Genomic DNA, 17,500 nt, shown 5'->3' on the forward strand with positions numbered 1-17,500 from the left:
CATAACGCTGTGGACCAGACCGACGCCAATACGTGATACAATACCTGTCGTGAACAATAGAACTAAATCGATTCTTTACAAACATGCCAGTAATATTATAGGATTGATTATTCTGCCGTTAAATACAATATAAGCTGTATGTAGGATGATTGAATGACATCGGCCAGTATTAGATATTGAAATGAAACGAACACAGAAGAGTGAATTATTATACAGTTTATTGGATTTTCGGACCTAGGGCTAGCCCGAACGTGTGAGGTTACAAAATATTCAATATTGGTCAAAATCTGTATTAGAACAACACCCCAGTAATACAGTTTCAGATTAAAATCCTGGTTAAAGTCAATCGATATCAAAATATCAAACTAATAGATAGAATCTTATCGGAAGACGAGATTAACAGCCGGATTTTGTTTAATTTAAAGTGTCAAAAAACATCCCATTGTTGCGTATTACTCCCCTTTGTTCGGATGTTCAAACAAAAATATCTGTATCAGTGGGTTCAATGTGCACAAGTACTAAAACTGAAGAAAAAGCCATCCTCAATGCAACAAAAGAACTATCCAGAGATCACAGAATATACGGGAAAAATGTGGTTTACTTGACAGACTCTGATGATGCTCTCCGGTCTATTGAAAATTACCAGGACTCTGAAGCCGCACACACTGTGGAGGCCCTTGAGGGCTTATCTGATAAAACAGGAAAAATTGTGCTGCAGTGGATTCCAAGTCATGTAGGTATATATGGAAATGAAATTGCCGATCAACTGGCCAAAGAAGGAGCCCAGAAGGAACAACCGAAGTCGTCAATCACTTACCATCAGCAAAAGAAAATAATAAAGCTAAAAATAGACAAAGAAAGGAATGACACACACCTAGAACACAACAAGCAGGATCCAATCCATGCCATTCAGCGAAGTAGCCAAGTCACTCTATTCCGCCTCCGAACAGGACACAATAGACTAAGAGGACATATGTTTACAAAGCTAGGTATTGGAACAACCCCTTATTGCCCATGTGGAACCGACCATGAAACCACTTTACATGTGCTTATGGATTGCCCATTATACAACGTGCAACGTTCGAACCACTGGGTCACCCCTACAACACTCAACACAAAGCTCTATGGTGAGGCTGAGGACCTAAAGCGGACCACAGACTTCATAGCAGATATCGGACTGCAGCCATAGATGTCCATCAGAGGAACGAAGAAGAAGAAGAAGAAGTTCGGATTATTTAAATGATGTAACACATTTTATACAAGTTCAGTTCGATGCAGAGGTACGGAAAATTATTCCAAAAAGTGAAGGTCATGAGTTATTAATTTTGGGATAAATGAATGCTTACTTTGACCTTCGATATAATGTTTATAGTCAATAAAACGATTACGTCATAACACGGTTCTAATGCATTTTAATTTTAAGCTCGACATGTTTATTCCTATTAGATACAACAGAAGGGCTAATATTCTAAGTTATAAAATACAATAATCTTTTTTCCAATTATAACAATATTTCTCTTCTTAATCAAACCAATTTACAACATGTCGAATAATATATATTTTGTAACAGATGAAGTTTGGTCTGATTTGTGGTCTTGTAGTACGACACACGTTTTGAACCCATACATCCCGCAATCTCGAGTCCTCTGAAAAGGCTCTTTACTCACATTCTTTCATCGTTCTCAAGTGTAAAATAATTATCTAGTTGGTTTTTTATCGAAAAAATAAAATATTGCCTCATTGGCGTCATCTCTCATTTATTATCCTGACATAATGCATCACATTTTGAAGTGTCAAAACAAATAGAATTTCTCTCCAGAAAAAGATAAATTACTTTTAAAATTCTATGAACTGAAGCCTTTATACTTTTGCAGCTCTTGTTTTTGAGTTAGAACATGTCATGGGTATCATTAATAAACCTTTTGGTGAAACATGGAAAGCTCATTAATTAATTCATTGTGTTGTCTATTTGTTTAGATTAAGAAAATGAAGAGGGATCCCAGTCGGGAATGGTCTTCGTTTTTCATTGAAGGGAATAATATATTTCATGATGTGATTAACAATTCTTCATTGATTTATTATTTGTTGCCGATTTCTTATTAGTAATATTAATTTAATTCGGCGCTCAAACTTGGTGTTTCTAGATAACAAAGAATAAGAAGAAGGAAGCAGTTTACATCATTTTATCATTATCTACAAAAAATTAATTGTAATTGACATCATCGATTATTGATCCTTATATTTTGAGATATCATGGATTAAAAAAAAAAAGTGGGCCAAAATGATTATGACGAATTATCACCCGAATCGACAAGTACTTTTTTTGCAGGTCTGATAATCCAAATTATTATGGTCTCAATGTTGTAATGGAAACACTCTCAAAACAACGTAACTACAATACTTTGCAATAATGTTAAATCCAGCCCATAATTGTGTTTGGTTTTCAGACCTGCTAATAGGCTCACCGAAAATAGAATGAATTCTCTTGTCTTGTCAAGAAAAAAAAAAACAACTTTCCCGCCAGAGCCGTTTACTAAATTCAGTTGAGAAAAAAGGAATATATATATATATATATATATATATATATATATATATATATATATATATATATAAATATATATATATATATATATATATATATATATATATATATATATATATATATATATATATATATATATATATAGATAAGAACGCTTGTATATGTAGGGATTAGATCAGACTATTGGTATCAGATTGATGTATCAATTCTTGGCGATTACTCTACACATCTTGTATACAAGGCAACAACAATACCAAAAAATGTGTTTACGTTTTTTAAAGTTCTGTTCTCTAACAACACCGTTTAAATGAATGTATCACTCACACCGACGTATACTTGTTTGCAGTTCTGATAACCCAAATTGATATTTGCTCATTGTTGTAAACGAAATACTCTCAAACCAACGCAAACTTGTCCATAACAACAATTTTAAATACCGTCCGTAATTGCGTGAGGTTATCAGACCAACTAATAAGTGCACATAGACTCACATTGGACATAATGGAATGTCTTGCTTACTCTGACCAGGGCGATGGCATCAAGTTTATAGTAGCATGAAAATCCCTAGAAATTGTTTTACTCATTCCATCAGACATGAGAGAGTTAGAGCAGTATGCTGTATCAATGACATTAGAAAGTCGTTGAATTTAGCTGCTTTTGTTTTCTGTAAAAAGCTAAACTAGAATATTTATATAGTGCAATATCTACTAAACATTCTCAAAGCACTCTACAAAGGGCCCCTAGCCAACAGCAATCCTTAACATGTAGGACGAGACAAGACGCATATTAAGCGATACTACATTTTTCCGACAGAGACACCGCTGTTAACGGCCAGGTACTCTTTCTACACCGTAGTGAGAGAATGTGACTAAAGACTTAAAGAGCCTTTTCCTAGGACTTACCAGTTACCATGCGCCGCCCATAGCTCGTACCATGGACCTTCCATCCGAAAGCGAGAACCATACCATTAAACCACATAGCTTCATATACGATGTAAACTATTGGTGTTTTTATAACGTCGCTTTAAAACAACAAGGACGCTTAAAAATAGGCATAGAAATTCCAGGGTGAGACAAAAATATATTTCCAAAGATAGGTTTGACAAAAAGATAAGATCCATGAGGTTAACATTGCTGTATACAAAAATACCAGCATTGGTGATTCATTGATTCATAGAAAGTTATGCGATTTTCTCCTGTTCGATGCTGCAAAAAACTGATTTTAATTGAAACCTATGGGATAGCAGTTTTGCAAGAGTGTTACTAATAAACCGAATGAAATGTCAATTTATTACGTCACATTTAGGAACATTTATTACGTCATCAGCTGCAGTTACACAAAGAAGGAAGAGTTGTTTTTTTCCCCATTCATTAAGTTTGGATCAATGCATGCCTAATCTTATCAGTGGGTGGGGTCCTTTGACCTCCCATGGTGGGCAGGAGGTCACTTGCTGTCTTCTATCTCACTATATCTGTCTTTGTTTTGGCATGGAATAACTTTATTTTGTCTTGGCCCTTGCCGGAGTTCTTGACTGAGAGGGAAGCAGTCAAATGTATAGTGTTAGTTTTGGAAAGTGACATTTTCCCCCTTTAAATCATCTTCCTGTTATGAACTAATAGTTATATCTTTTGTTTTGAGCATATCTTGTAAACATTCGAGTGTGTTCCTTATAATAATAATAATAATGATAATAATAGTAATAATAGTAATAATAATAATAATAATAATAATAATAATAATAATAATAATAATAATAATAATAATAATAATAATAATAATAATATAATTATTATTATTATTATTTATTATTATTATTATAATAATAATCATAATAATAATCATAATAATAATAATAGTATGGCACAAACATACAAAAGAAGCATTTTTGCATATTATTAAACCAGAGAAAATGGGGAAAATGTATACAATGTTCAGTGTTGTCAAAGAGAAGTTAAAAATGAAGAAATTTCGCTGGTCTGCCGACCTTGAACACTTAACAAAAAGTCGACCATGGCTGAAGCAAAGAGTCGACAGGTAGAGTCCGGCAACTTTGAATGTCTGTCCTTAGGTTTTGTTGATATTCATTTCAAAGTAAGTCTTCACTGGAAATTGTAGGCGTTTAAGCTGAATGGGCATGTTGCTGGGAGTGATTGGGATATGGAGAATGAAGATGTCACTCCAAGCAGCATTTCTAGTGATGATTGGCGCCTGCCATAGGGGAATATTTTTTCACAACCATTTGCGTCCCGTTACAGAAGTTTTGCTGCCTTAGGTCGCGTAAAAGCATAATAGGGTTCAACAGTCGAGACGCCACGTCCTTCGTAATGACGTATAGTAACTTAGTAACTCGTTCTAAACTGTCGGAACAATGGCGGACGCCCATATGAAATACTTCACCGACGAGCATTATAGTGTATCCAGAGGAGAAAAACATTAGAAACCTGATCATGTTTTGACTTTTATACATTCTGATCACATGACATGTAAAAAAGTTCTAGCCAGCATGGAGAATAAAGAGTACCGATTTCTTTGTTTAGAACCAAGCTTCTTGTTGTTTGGCAGATGTGACATCAGACTATTGAACCCTATTGGGGCGCTAAAAACCTCTAGCTAAAAACCTCAATATCTTGGCAATCCAGGAGAGTTCAAAGAAAGGAGGAAATCGACTGGCTAGTTGATGACATCAATTGGCCCAACGACAGTATACACGGGTCTATACTGTTTAGCAATACCAGGAAAAAGCTGAAGTAGTTGATGGAGTTGATGTTTTCGTTTCGTAGTGAACAGATTGCCCTCTCAGATGTTCAGGTGGCGTTGTTAATACAGGTATTCAAATCAGGGAACACCGTTTCAGTTAAATCATCTTTGTCTGAACGGGTTACGATAAGCAAGCCCAAAAGGTCGATTCGAAGATAGAACAGGTCCGTATTGAAGCAATGTGTATATATTAAAACATTCATACCATCTGTCCGTGTATGGTCTGATTGATATACTTTATTCAGAAATAATCACTCAACTGACAGTCTAAAATCATTAAAATAGATCTGAGACGTCAATTTCGTTCCTTCAATTACAATGTATTGACAGTGGGAGAGAATGTGCGGCTATGTGGTCTAGTGGTATGACACTCGCTTTCGGATCGGAAGATCCTGGGTACGAGCCTCGCGCTCGGCGCATAGTTGAGTCCTTGGAAAAGGCTCTTTACTCACATTCTCTCACCGTACTCAGGTGTAAAATGAGTACCTGGCCGTTAACAGCATTGTATTTGTCCTAAAAATTGTAATATCGCCTAACAGGCGTCATGTCCCGTCCTACATATTAAATGTTGCTGTTGACCAGGGACTCATTGTAAAAGTTTTGAGCACGTTTAGTGGATATTGCGCTACATAAAGCTCAATTTTCTTTTAGAATAGACAGATTGAGTAATGTTCTTGGATATCCTGTAATCAGTGTTACCAGGCTCCCGAGTTTCTGGCTTAAAATGGCGGCTATATGTTCAGGTAAATTAGTCACAATATCTGCCCGCTTGTTTAAGCGAACAAACACACAAAACTATGTGTAACCGTACACGTTAATAGTCTGATTGATACATTTTATTCAGAAATAATAATTCTAGTGGCGGTGGGAAGTAAACAAGAAGGCACCGAGGGACGTCTGCTTGGTTCCATCTAGAGGACGTATTGAGTAGAGAGTGGACAGAGTAAGTAAAGCTCTTGTATAAATTGGATGTATTGATAGGAAGGCAGAGTAGGCAGAGTGAGTAAAGTTCTTGGATAAGTATAACAAACCAGCTACATCTTTGATGTATAAATAAACATTGACATCTCACCCTTTCGCTCTCCTTTCTCTCTTCCCCCCCCCCCCCCCCCCCACACACACCCTCAATAAAAACGTGTCCACTAAATTCGACCGAGTAAAAAATCGCTTCATAGTTTCCAGGTTAAAATGGTGGCGTAAATCTTAGGGATCAAAAAAATGTATTAAAAATTTACGTGCCATTGTAAAATCGATCTAAATTGCAAATATCTTGACGTCTTGCATCAGAAGGATAAAAATGTTAACGAACTGGCTAATTTTCATTGCAGAAAGCAGTCCGGTTTTTCTGTGGACGATACACAGTTTTACTATTACTTTTATAAATATAGATGAAGAAAAGAATCAGGCAAATGAGCTTCAAAAGCCCTTGAAATCTAATAAGTAAAATGACATTCCTTTACTGTAGGAGTACATGGCAACTGGTTATTTGAGGATACATTTGATTAGGCTCACAAACGGATTGGTACAGTAAACAGTAAATACTCGTTATACTCATTTTCCGGGTTAAACAAAAATAAAATCACTGTACTTTATAGCCGTATTCACAGTAATAAAAGCAAGGGTGTTATTCATAATTTAAAGTATAGAACCCGCAATATTTGCGGAGAAGTAAAGGCTATTACGAACAGGCACTCATATATTTTACTTATTACACTATTGTATTTTGGAAATTAATATAGATTGGCACTAATATTTGGAGCCATCAACGGTCAAACTAGGCAGGTAATAAAGTCATGTAGATGCGCGCAAATGAATCTGGCATTAGGGCATCCAACTAGCTATTCCCAACGTCAAATGATCGATCATAATGCCCTAGCGAACGTAGACACAGATTCTATGTTCTCCCACACGTGAGAGGACAAAGACATTCTGTTTATATTCTCTCACGGATACGCTACCTTTTATATATTAAAGAAGCAAAAGGAACGATTATTATAGACTTGTAGATTTTATAAATAATCCGTTCAATCAACCGAACGTTTGCAGTTGTTACTCACAACCCATTAAATTAGAAAAAAGCATTGATAAAATGTTTAAATATACAAGGGACGTCAGAAAAAGAAACTAGAAATCGCTGCTTCTCAATGAAGTTCTCATGCATATCAATGCATTTTTGCTAGCGTGGCAACAGCGGATAGATGTCCAACCGAAAGAATTGCGTGCCAAGCTTTTAAAACCAAACTTGAATTTTCTCAATAGGATCGTCTTCTACATTGAATCTTTAAGCTCCCAAATAGCTGAGAGGCTGACGGTCCCCGATCTGGATTGTGGGCTGAATGGGGAAGAATTTCACATCCTTAACGCTGAAGCCATTTTTATGTCAGCTTTGCTGTCTAAGTTGTTACATTATTAGACAGATTGCGCGTCGGGGCTCTAACGGGGCCCATTAGAGATAGACGACGATTGGGATTGTTTGGAAGCTTTAATCCTTTGCCCACTAGTCATTATGATATCGGAAATCCTATCGCCGTCTACATCTAAGCCAGAATAGAAATAGAGGGTGGAGCCTACCATGATATAACATTTTATGGAGCCCTAATTTCATCATATCAGTTCTGTCCACTGACAGGTGGGTGGGTATCGCTTTCAAGAACTTATGTCCTTATATGAAATCCTGAGTTTTTGACCAATCAACGATTGCTCTTTTGATAGCTCGCTTGTCAACATGAGTCAGCTCAGCCCTTGATTTATGTACAGGCATCACAGGCGGGATATGTTGTGTAACTTCAAAGACCACGGTTGACCGAAAGCGATGAATGGAAGCCCTACTATGGCGTGGAGAACGAGGTCTTGTATGTATAGTTACGTCATATCTCAACGCTCGTGAATTCTTAGTAAGGCTGGACTCACAATCAAAACACGAAATCTGTGTTTTAAACTCTTGAATCAATCGAGCTACATCAGTGCGTTCGTCTCATTGAGAAATGAAACACGATATATAAATCAAGAACATCGACCGGAAAATAAGAAAATTATCATAAAATTATAAAATTTGAGAAAGCTGTGTTCAAAATCAAATCTATTACAAAAAAGGTTATTTCTAGACCGATTTTTATGAGACAAAGACAATTGTTCTCCACTTTTCAAGCTGATTCCAACAATGAGGTTTTCAAATTTATCGCAATTAGATTATTTGTCTTTTTTTTTTTTAAATACCCAATTGACTGCTCAGGAAATGAATACGTAATCCTTGATGGCTAGCGAGTAGGTGTTAAATTTTGCGTATCCCTTTCCCACGCAGACGCACGCATACACACACACACACACACACAGAGAGAGAGAGAGAGAGAGAGAGAGAGAGAGAGAGAGAGAGAGAGACTGAACACACAATGTATGTCTTTCACTTCTGGCCAAAGTTGCCTAATTACAACTTAGACTCGAATGATAACGGCGTCAGATTAAACTTCAGTTTTAAAAGTCTAATTCAATTCACACCGTAATAAATCATAATAATAATCATTCTTGATATATTAGAGCATTAAAATATGTAATTCACATTACTATAAAGATATTTTAAATATATGTATTTTGTAATTATTTTAGCGACGATACGAACCCCTTTTAATCGTCGAGCCGAACGATAGGATGCTAGACGACGATAAGTCTGTGGATGTGTGTTTGTGTGTGTGTGTGTGTGTGTGTGTGTGTATGTGTGTGTATATGCGTCTGCGTGGGAAAGGGTAAGCAAAATTTAACACCTACTCGCTAGCCATCAATGATTACGTATTCATTTCCTGAGCAGTCAATTGGGTATTTAAAAAATAAAATAATGACAAATAATCTAATTGCGATAAATTTGAAAACCTCATTGTTGGAATCAGCTTGAAAAGTGGAGAAAAATCGGTCTAGAAATAACCTTTTTTGTAATAGATTTGATTTTGAAAACAGCTTTCTCAAATTTTATAATTTTATGATAATTTCCTTATTTTCCGGTCGATGTTCTTGATTTATATATCGTTTTCCATTTCTCAATGAGACGAACGCACAGATGTAGCTCGATTGATTCAAGAGTTTAAAACACAGATTTCGTGTTTTGATTGTGAGTCCAGCCTTACTAAGAATTCACGAGCGTTGAGATATGACGTAACTATACATACAAGACCTCGTTCTCCACGCCATAGTAGGGCTTCCATTCATCGCTTTCGGTCAACCGTGGTCTTTGAAGTTACACAACATATCCCGCCTGTGATGTATGTACATAAATCAAGGGCTGAGCTGACTCATGTTGACAAGCGAGCTATCAAAAGAGCAATCGTTGATTGGTCAAAAACTCAGGATTTCATATAAGGACATAAGTTCTTGAAAGCGATACCCACCCACCTGTCAGTGGACAGAACTGATATGATGAAATTAGGGCTCCATAAAATGTTATATCATGGTAGGCTCCACCCTCTATTTCTATTCTGGCTTAGATGTAGACTGCGATAGCATTTCCGATATCATAATGACTAGTGAGCAAAGGGTTAAAGCTTCCAAACAATCCCAATCGTCGTCTATCTCTAATGGGCCCCGTTAGAGCCCCGACGCGCAAACTCAGTATTGTGATGAAGCACAACGTCACCATTCAAGAGCTGATATTTTACATCGCACAGCGTCTCAAGCGTCTGATAGTATCAGGTAGCTTTATTAAAGGGAATCATACCCTTTGGGTCGCAACGACAGATGCCATTACTTTGAATACAGAGTTCTGCACCTTAATTCTTTTGGTGACAGGAGTAGAAGAGTGCTTCCAAGTCATTGGATCCAAGTTTCATCACCTGTAATCAAAAGTTCAAGAGGAATACGTTTTTATTTGAAAATCCCTATCAGGCCGTTCAATAGGGCTGTTTCTGCTATGAGAAACTTTCCGATAGCCCAATGTGCCATGGACGATTTAATGAATTGTGCTTCTTGGAATTTTAAGTTTCAAACCAATTTCCCTCGTCTTTTCTCTCCTATCACAATATGATAATCACGTTGTCTCGACACTCATTTCCTAAATTAAAAAAAAAAAAGAACCCCCCCCCCCAAAAAAAAAAAGAAAAAAAAAATCCAAAACCAAAACAAACAAACTAATCCCCCTTCCCAATAAAAACTGTTATTTTCATCACAAAACACTGATTGAAACAAGAAGCATGTGTAAAAAGATTGAGCAAAGTAGTGAGCACAAATATCATTTATTTTGTCTCTGTAGCCTCATTTCGACCATATTTAGCATGAAAGTTATGTTACAATTTTCCTTCAATTTTACTCCATCCAAGTTATCTATCTTTTCACATTAAGATCTCATTCATAGTACAGGTCAAGAGGCAAAATACAGAGGACAATAATTACAATGCAACATGGTTGCCACATCCTCTAATTGACCATTTTTACTCATTCCCCGCACCAATTTTACTCACCGAACTTTGACATTTTCTATTTTCTTCGTACTAGTTTCACGTATTCTCCGTTTTCACAGACTCCACCTCTAAAATATGTTGTCCGAATAAAATGGGGGAATACACGTAGGCTACCTGTAGGTATATTAAGTTTTGACTCTATCCTCCACCCCATGATTTTGAATATTTTATGTTTATTAATAAGAATGGATATAACCGCTTCAAACAAGAACAAAAGACCAAACTCGAGCGTTCCGGGCTCAAAACCCCTCTTCAGCTAATAAATAATAAAAAAAATAACAATAAAAAATATTAATACACCACTTAAAATACAGACACACGGCAGAGAAATACTTAGCGCCTATTATCCGTAATAATTACTTGAGAATCTCTCTTGAATTTTAGGCGAAGAATGAAAAACAATATTTCTCAATGGATGATCGAAAGTTACACGATACACAGTATACAGCTTGCTACAGAGGCGAGAGGTGGACATACCCGTTATTGAAAATATTTGTGATAAGAAGAAATTCTGAGAGTTATTTCAATTGAAACTTAAATTGCAATTTAGTAACATTTTACTCTCATAAATTCTTTTTGTAATATACATATACTATTTCTTCAAGGAAAAATTAATTGATAAATGATATTTCAAATGGTAAAAAGTGAGTTAAAATGTGATGGGTTAATTTCTTTGTCTTGCATATTATTTTCTACGAGGTACATCATGGCCGAGGGGCTCAGTGGGTAATCTACTTTTTATCGTTTTCAAAATATAACTAAAATTTGTCCACGATTTGCCTTATTAAGAACAGCTATACAGATTTGTAAGCAGTGAAAGTACTTCACAATTGGTGAAAGCATCCGATGAATCACATTCCATTTACTAAGACGCGTAAAAACCCAAGTACACCAAATTACTGATGGACGAAAAACTGCAGGGCGAGTAGAAAGACAGGCAATAAATATCGATGTCTGTAACTCGACGCTAAAATCGGGTCATTTGTGTACGGGTCAAACGCTAAACCGATCGAACTGTCTGACAGTTGTATTAGAAGAGGCGAAAATCAATAAACAAAAAAACAAAAAAAAAAACCAACCCAAAACAACAACATTTTTATAATACGAGTAGTTAAATAACTGAATAAACAGATAATAACTAAATTGATAAATGAATTAAACGATCAACCAGTAAATAAAATACAGTGCAAAAAGAAAAGAAAAATCGGTGTTTAAATAAGAGAATATGATCTATGAGAAGAAAAAAAATAACACGAAAGGGCCAAAAGTCACTTCCAATAAATGTTCCGGTTAAAGAATGAAACACAAGGAATAATAAGTGAATCGAATGATCATTTAATCACCACGATTATCAATCTCCACCACAACACTACCAATACCACCTCCAACATAAAAAAGCTACCACAAACAATAAATGAATCACGATCATCCAAACAATTCCATGCTCATCAGAACAACTACAGTTACAATTGGAAACCTCGGGTTTGCAATTGTTTGCAAACCGTCACCATATCTACTCTTATTAGCTAATCGAATTACAACGTCACTACCGCCATCACTACCACAGCCATCAGCACAACCACCGTCATTACTTCCAACATCATCCCCATCATCATCACTAGGCATTGCCTCTATTTTTATCGCCGTTATCACTACCACTATCACAATCATCATGATCACTATCATAATCATCACTACCACCACCATTACCACCATCAATGTGGTAATTAAGATGGCGATTTAATTTTAAAAAACCAATAGACTTATATAATAATCTCCACCCCACACGAGCGTTTTAAATAGGTTGTCAGCTCCTTCACTCACAGAATCGCCCTATTGATTAGCATTAAATTATATAAAGGTTTGCAACACCTACGATTTCCCCGTTACATTACATGGAATTATTTAACAGCAGTGATTATTGGCTCGTATAGCTGTCTAAGGATATAACCATCACAATACAATAAGTAATGAATAAACAAGTTCTAGTCGCACTTATAATTGACACTAAAAGTAAGTCAGATTTATTCTGTTTGAAATAGTTTTGAATATTACGTGTTAACATTTTATAATGTTTTATATTTTAATGTATATGATTCATCATTGGGCAAAGGATAAGGCAAAAAAAAACAAAAAACAAAAAAAAAACCAAACCACAATATTTGTTTATTCTGATGCTTAGCTTCGTAGCAGCTGAGGTCTTAGCCGTCTCTCTGCTTCAGGTGGTACGGGTGCCAATTGATGAACATGTGTGAGGTTGACCAGCTCTTCCTATGACCAAACCAGGAAAGGAATGGAAATCTGGTTTGATAAAATATCAGCATGCCGTCAGACTGGAGTGCCCTGAGACTGGGTATATAATATATATAAGAATAATATAATAATAATAATAATAATAATAATAATAATAAATAATAATAATAATAATAATAATAATAAATAATAATAATAATAATAATAATAATAATATATATTATAATGTAGGTAGGCATCCTTCCGTCTCAAGAGACGATGGTTTGCGCCCTGTATGGCTTTAGTCTCATCAGTCTTGTTGAGAGCAACGACGGGTGTGACTCAGCAGACCAATCCTTGCATGGCAGTCTCTACCGCAATTGTTGCACACATAGTTTGACTGTGTGTTTGGTATTTGGATCTGCTGCCTCTCTTTCCTCCTTACCCTCCTCTCCTCAAACTTCATCTTTCTCCTCTCCTCACCTCTCTTCACTCCCTCCATCACCGCATATCTCCAGCCGTTGCGGTCGTCAGCAAGCGACTCCCAGGTGTTTGAGTCGATGCCTGTCAATTTCATGTCTCGTTTGCAGACATCATAGAAGCGCAGAGCTGGACGGCCAGTTGGTCGCCGTCCAGAAGCTAGTTCACCGTACATGATGTCTTTGGGTATGCGTCCATCGTCCATCCTGTGTACGTGACCAAGCCATCGCAAACGTCGCTGGCAGAGCATGAGATGCATACTGAGGGAGTTCGCTCTTTCTAGCACTGCATTGTTAGTGAGTCTGTCCTGCCACCTGATGCCGAGAATTCGTCGTAGACAGCGAATGTGGAAGTTTTCCAGGCGGTTCTCCTGTCTGGCATATGTTGTCCAGGATTCACTGCCATACAGTAGGCTACTGAGTACACATGCCTGGTATACTCTGAGTTTGGTTTTCAAAGTGAGTTGGTTGTTGGTCCACACTCTCTTGCTCAGTTGTGCCATGACAGCGGCAGCTTTGGCGATGCGCTTGTCTAATTCTGCATCAAGTGAGAGGTTGCTGGTGATGGTTGTGCCCAGGTATGTGAAGTGATCAGTGACTTCTAGCTCCTCGTTGTCAATGTAAATTGCTGGTATAGAGGGGACATCCTGACACATTACATTTGTTTTCTTGATGCTGATCGTCAGCCCGAATTCCCTGCATGCGTGGGAAAACCTGTCCATCAGCCGCTGGAGGTCTTCCTCGGTATGCGCGCATAGAGCTGCATCATCTGCAAATAGCATTTCCCTTATGAGGACTGTGCGAACCTTGGTCTTTGCTCTCAGCCGTGCCAGATTGAACAGCTTCCCATCACTTCTGGTGTGTAAGTGGACTCCTTCTGGGGACCTCTTTGAATGCAAACTTCAGCAGTAAGGAGAAAAATATACCAAACAAAGTCGGTGCGAGGACACAGCCTTGTTTCACGCCGCTGCGCATGGGGAAGGGTTCAGAGGCTCCACCGTCGTAGCTTATGGTGCCCTTCATGTCGTCGTGGAATGAGGCAATGATGCTAAGATGCTGAGGAGGACAGCCAATCTTCTTTAGCAGCTGGAAAAGGCCCTTCCTGCTAACAAGGTCAAATGCCTTTGTCAGGTCAATAAATGCAATGTAGAGGGACATCTGCTGTTCTCTGCATTTCTCCTGAAGTTGACGTACTGAGAAGATCATGTCCACTGTCGACCTCTTGGCTCTGAAGCCACACTGCGACTCTGGGTAGATACGTTCGGCGAGGACTTGCAGTCGAGCGAGGACAACGCGCGCAAAGACTTTACCCACAATGCTCAGTAGAGAGATTCCCCTATAGTTATTACAGTCACTACGGTCTCCCTTGTTTTTGTAGAGGGTGATAATATTGGCATCGCGCATATCCTGGGGTACCTTGCCTTCTCTCCAGCAAAGACATAGGAGTTTATGTAGTGGTTCCAAGAGGGCTGGCTTTCCACATTTGATGATTTCGGGTGGAATGCTGTCGTCACCGGGTGCTCTGCCACAGGCCAAAGCATTGATTGCTTTGCTGAGCTCCTCCATAATTGGTTCTGCGTCTAGTTCTTCCAGTACTGGCAGTTCTTCAATTGCGTCTAACGCTTTTTGGGTGACAGAGTTTTCTCTGGCGTAGAGTTCCAAGTAGTGCTCTACCCATCTTCCCATCTGCTTGTCCTTGTCTGTGATGGCTTCCCCTGTCTTGGATTTAATAGGCGCAGTTTTCTTTGTAGATTTGCCTGTCGCCTGTTTGATGCCCTCATACATGGCTCTTATGTTGCCACTGTCAGACGCTTGCTGGATGTTGTCCGACAACTGAAGCCAGTAGTTGTTGGCGCAACGTCGTGCTGTTTGCTGTGCTTTGCTGCGTGCAGCTCGCAACGCCTGCAGGTTCCTCTGACTTGGTTTTTGTTTATAGCTGACAAGTGCGCTGCGCTTGGCATCAATGACTGGCTCCATCTCAGTAATACTGGCTTCAAACCAGTCATTGTTCCTGTGCTCCTTTTTGCCGTATGTCAGTACTGCAGTGGTGTAGATGGCGTTTCTAAGAGAGTTCCAGCTGTCCTGTGCGTTTTGTTCTGCTTTTCTATGAGCTGTGTTGAGATTCTTCTCAAGTTGCTCGTTGAACTCTATATTCTTTTCCCGGTAAGCTGTCTTGCTGATATTGATCCTGGGCTGGCCCTTTCTCTTTGAGTGATGAAGTTTCTTTGGTGTCAGTTTCACCCTTGTGACAACCAAAGAGTGATCTGTGTTGCAATCAGCGCTTTGATAGGACCTGGTGTTGCAAACATTGTTAAGAGAATCGCGCTTAGTGATGATCATGTCCAGCTGATGCCAGTGTTTTGACCTTGGATGTCTCCATGACACCTTGTGACATGCCTTGTTCTGGAAGTAGGTGTTCGTCACGCATAGTTTGCAATAGCAGCAGAGTTCAAGAAGCCTTTGACCATTCTCATTCATCTTTCCTATACCGTGGTGCCCCAAAACGGTTGGCCATAATTCTCTGTCGGCACCAACTCGCGCATTGAAGTCGCCAAGAAGGTAGATGTGCTCCACTTCTGGGATATTGTTGACAATGGCGTCTAATGACTCATAGAATTGGTCCTTTACTTCAACCGAAGCTTGCAGTGTTGGGGCGTAGACGCAAACAAGGTTCACCGAGCCCTGCATGGATGACAGGCGCAGCTTTAAAATTCTCTCTGTGCTGTCGGTTGGCGGTTCGATCATAGGAAGCAATGTATGGCGTACTGCAAATCCAACACCGTGCTCCCTCACGTCTTCTGTGCCTTTTCCTTGCCAGAAGAATGTAAAGTGTTTCTCCTTCAGGGATCCCCTCTCTGGTCTCCCTATTGATTAGAATTAAATTATATAAAGGTCTGCAACACCTACGATTTCCCCGTTACATTACATGGAATTATTTAACAGCAGTGATTATTGGCTCGTATAGCTGTCTAAGGATATAACCATCACAATACAATAAGTAATGAATAAACAAGTTCTAGTCGCACTTATAATTGACACTAAAAGTAAGTCAGATTTATTCTGTTTGAAATAGTTTCGAATATTACGTGTTATCATTTTATAATGTTTTATATTTTAATGTATATGATTCATCATTGGGCAAAGGATAAGGCAAAAAAAAAAAACAAAAACAAAAAAAACCAAACCACAATATTTGTTTATTCTGATGCTTAGCTTCGTAGCAGCTGAGGTCTTAGCCGTCTCTCTGCTTCAGGTGGTACGGGTGCCAATTGATGAACATGTGTGAGGTTGACCAGCTCTTCCTATGACCAAACCAGGAAAGGAATGGAAATCTGGTTTGATAAAATATCAGCATGCCGTCAGACTGGAGTGCCCTGAGACTGGATATAATATATATAAGAATAAAATAATAATAATAATAATAATAATAATAATAATAATAATAATAATAATAATAATAATAATATAATAATAATAATAATAATGATAATAATAATAATAATAATAATAATAATATATATATATATATATATATATATAATATATATATAATCTATATATATATATATATATATATATATATATATATATATAATATATATATATAAGGCTAACGCCCAGATAGCAAGAAATAAATAACTGATAGCCTAGAAAGAGGAGAGCTAACGCTACTAGAAGGGACACTCCTTCTTTGAGCCAATGGTCACAGCCCTCGCACGCTGACTCGCGAAGTGCGTGTGCCTCATTAAGTGTTTGCCCTAGATACGGCTGTCGCCTGCCTTTCTGTTTATGGATGTGTATGTATATGTGTATGTTTCTATGTTTACATTTAGTGTTTGTGTGTGTGTGTGTGTATGTGTGTGTGTGTGTGTGTGTGTGTGTGTGAGAGAGAGAGAGAGAGAGAGAGAGAGAGAGAGAGAGAGAGAGAGAATAAGTAGGAGTGAAATATCTGTTCGATGTTATCGTTATCATAATATAAGTAATATAGTTATAACAAGTGTAACTAAATGACAAATTGCCATATTTATGGACAATAAAGATCTCTTATT

General features: G+C 37.8%; 2 protein-coding genes across 2 annotated transcripts in view; one reads left to right on the forward strand and one right to left on the reverse strand.

The window, feature by feature from the left end:
* The window catches only part of LOC144972611 (neuronal acetylcholine receptor subunit alpha-2-like), a 107,983-nt gene that overhangs the window by 13,846 nt on the left and 76,637 nt on the right, over positions 1-17,500 (forward strand). The gene's annotated exons all lie outside the window — the stretch shown is intronic.
* The window catches only part of LOC144973892 (uncharacterized), a 15,395-nt gene continuing 7,948 nt past the window's right edge, over positions 10,054-17,500 (reverse strand). Inside the window, exons 2-5 of the mRNA XM_078916778.1 lie at positions 15,371-16,315; positions 14,868-15,166; positions 10,772-10,996; positions 10,054-10,116 (exon numbers count right to left, since the gene is read on the reverse strand). Of these exons, the coding sequence (XP_078772904.1) occupies positions 10,054-10,116; positions 10,772-10,996; positions 14,868-15,166; positions 15,371-16,315 (1,532 nt within the window). The remainder of the gene's footprint in view (positions 10,117-10,771; positions 10,997-14,867; positions 15,167-15,370; positions 16,316-17,500) is intronic.

This window comes from Berghia stephanieae, chromosome 5 (assembly GCF_034508935.2).
Source record: "Berghia stephanieae isolate SIO BIC M18660-M18661 chromosome 5, UCSD_Bste_1.3, whole genome shotgun sequence".
Classification (NCBI taxonomy): domain Eukaryota; kingdom Metazoa; phylum Mollusca; class Gastropoda; order Nudibranchia; family Aeolidiidae; genus Berghia; species Berghia stephanieae.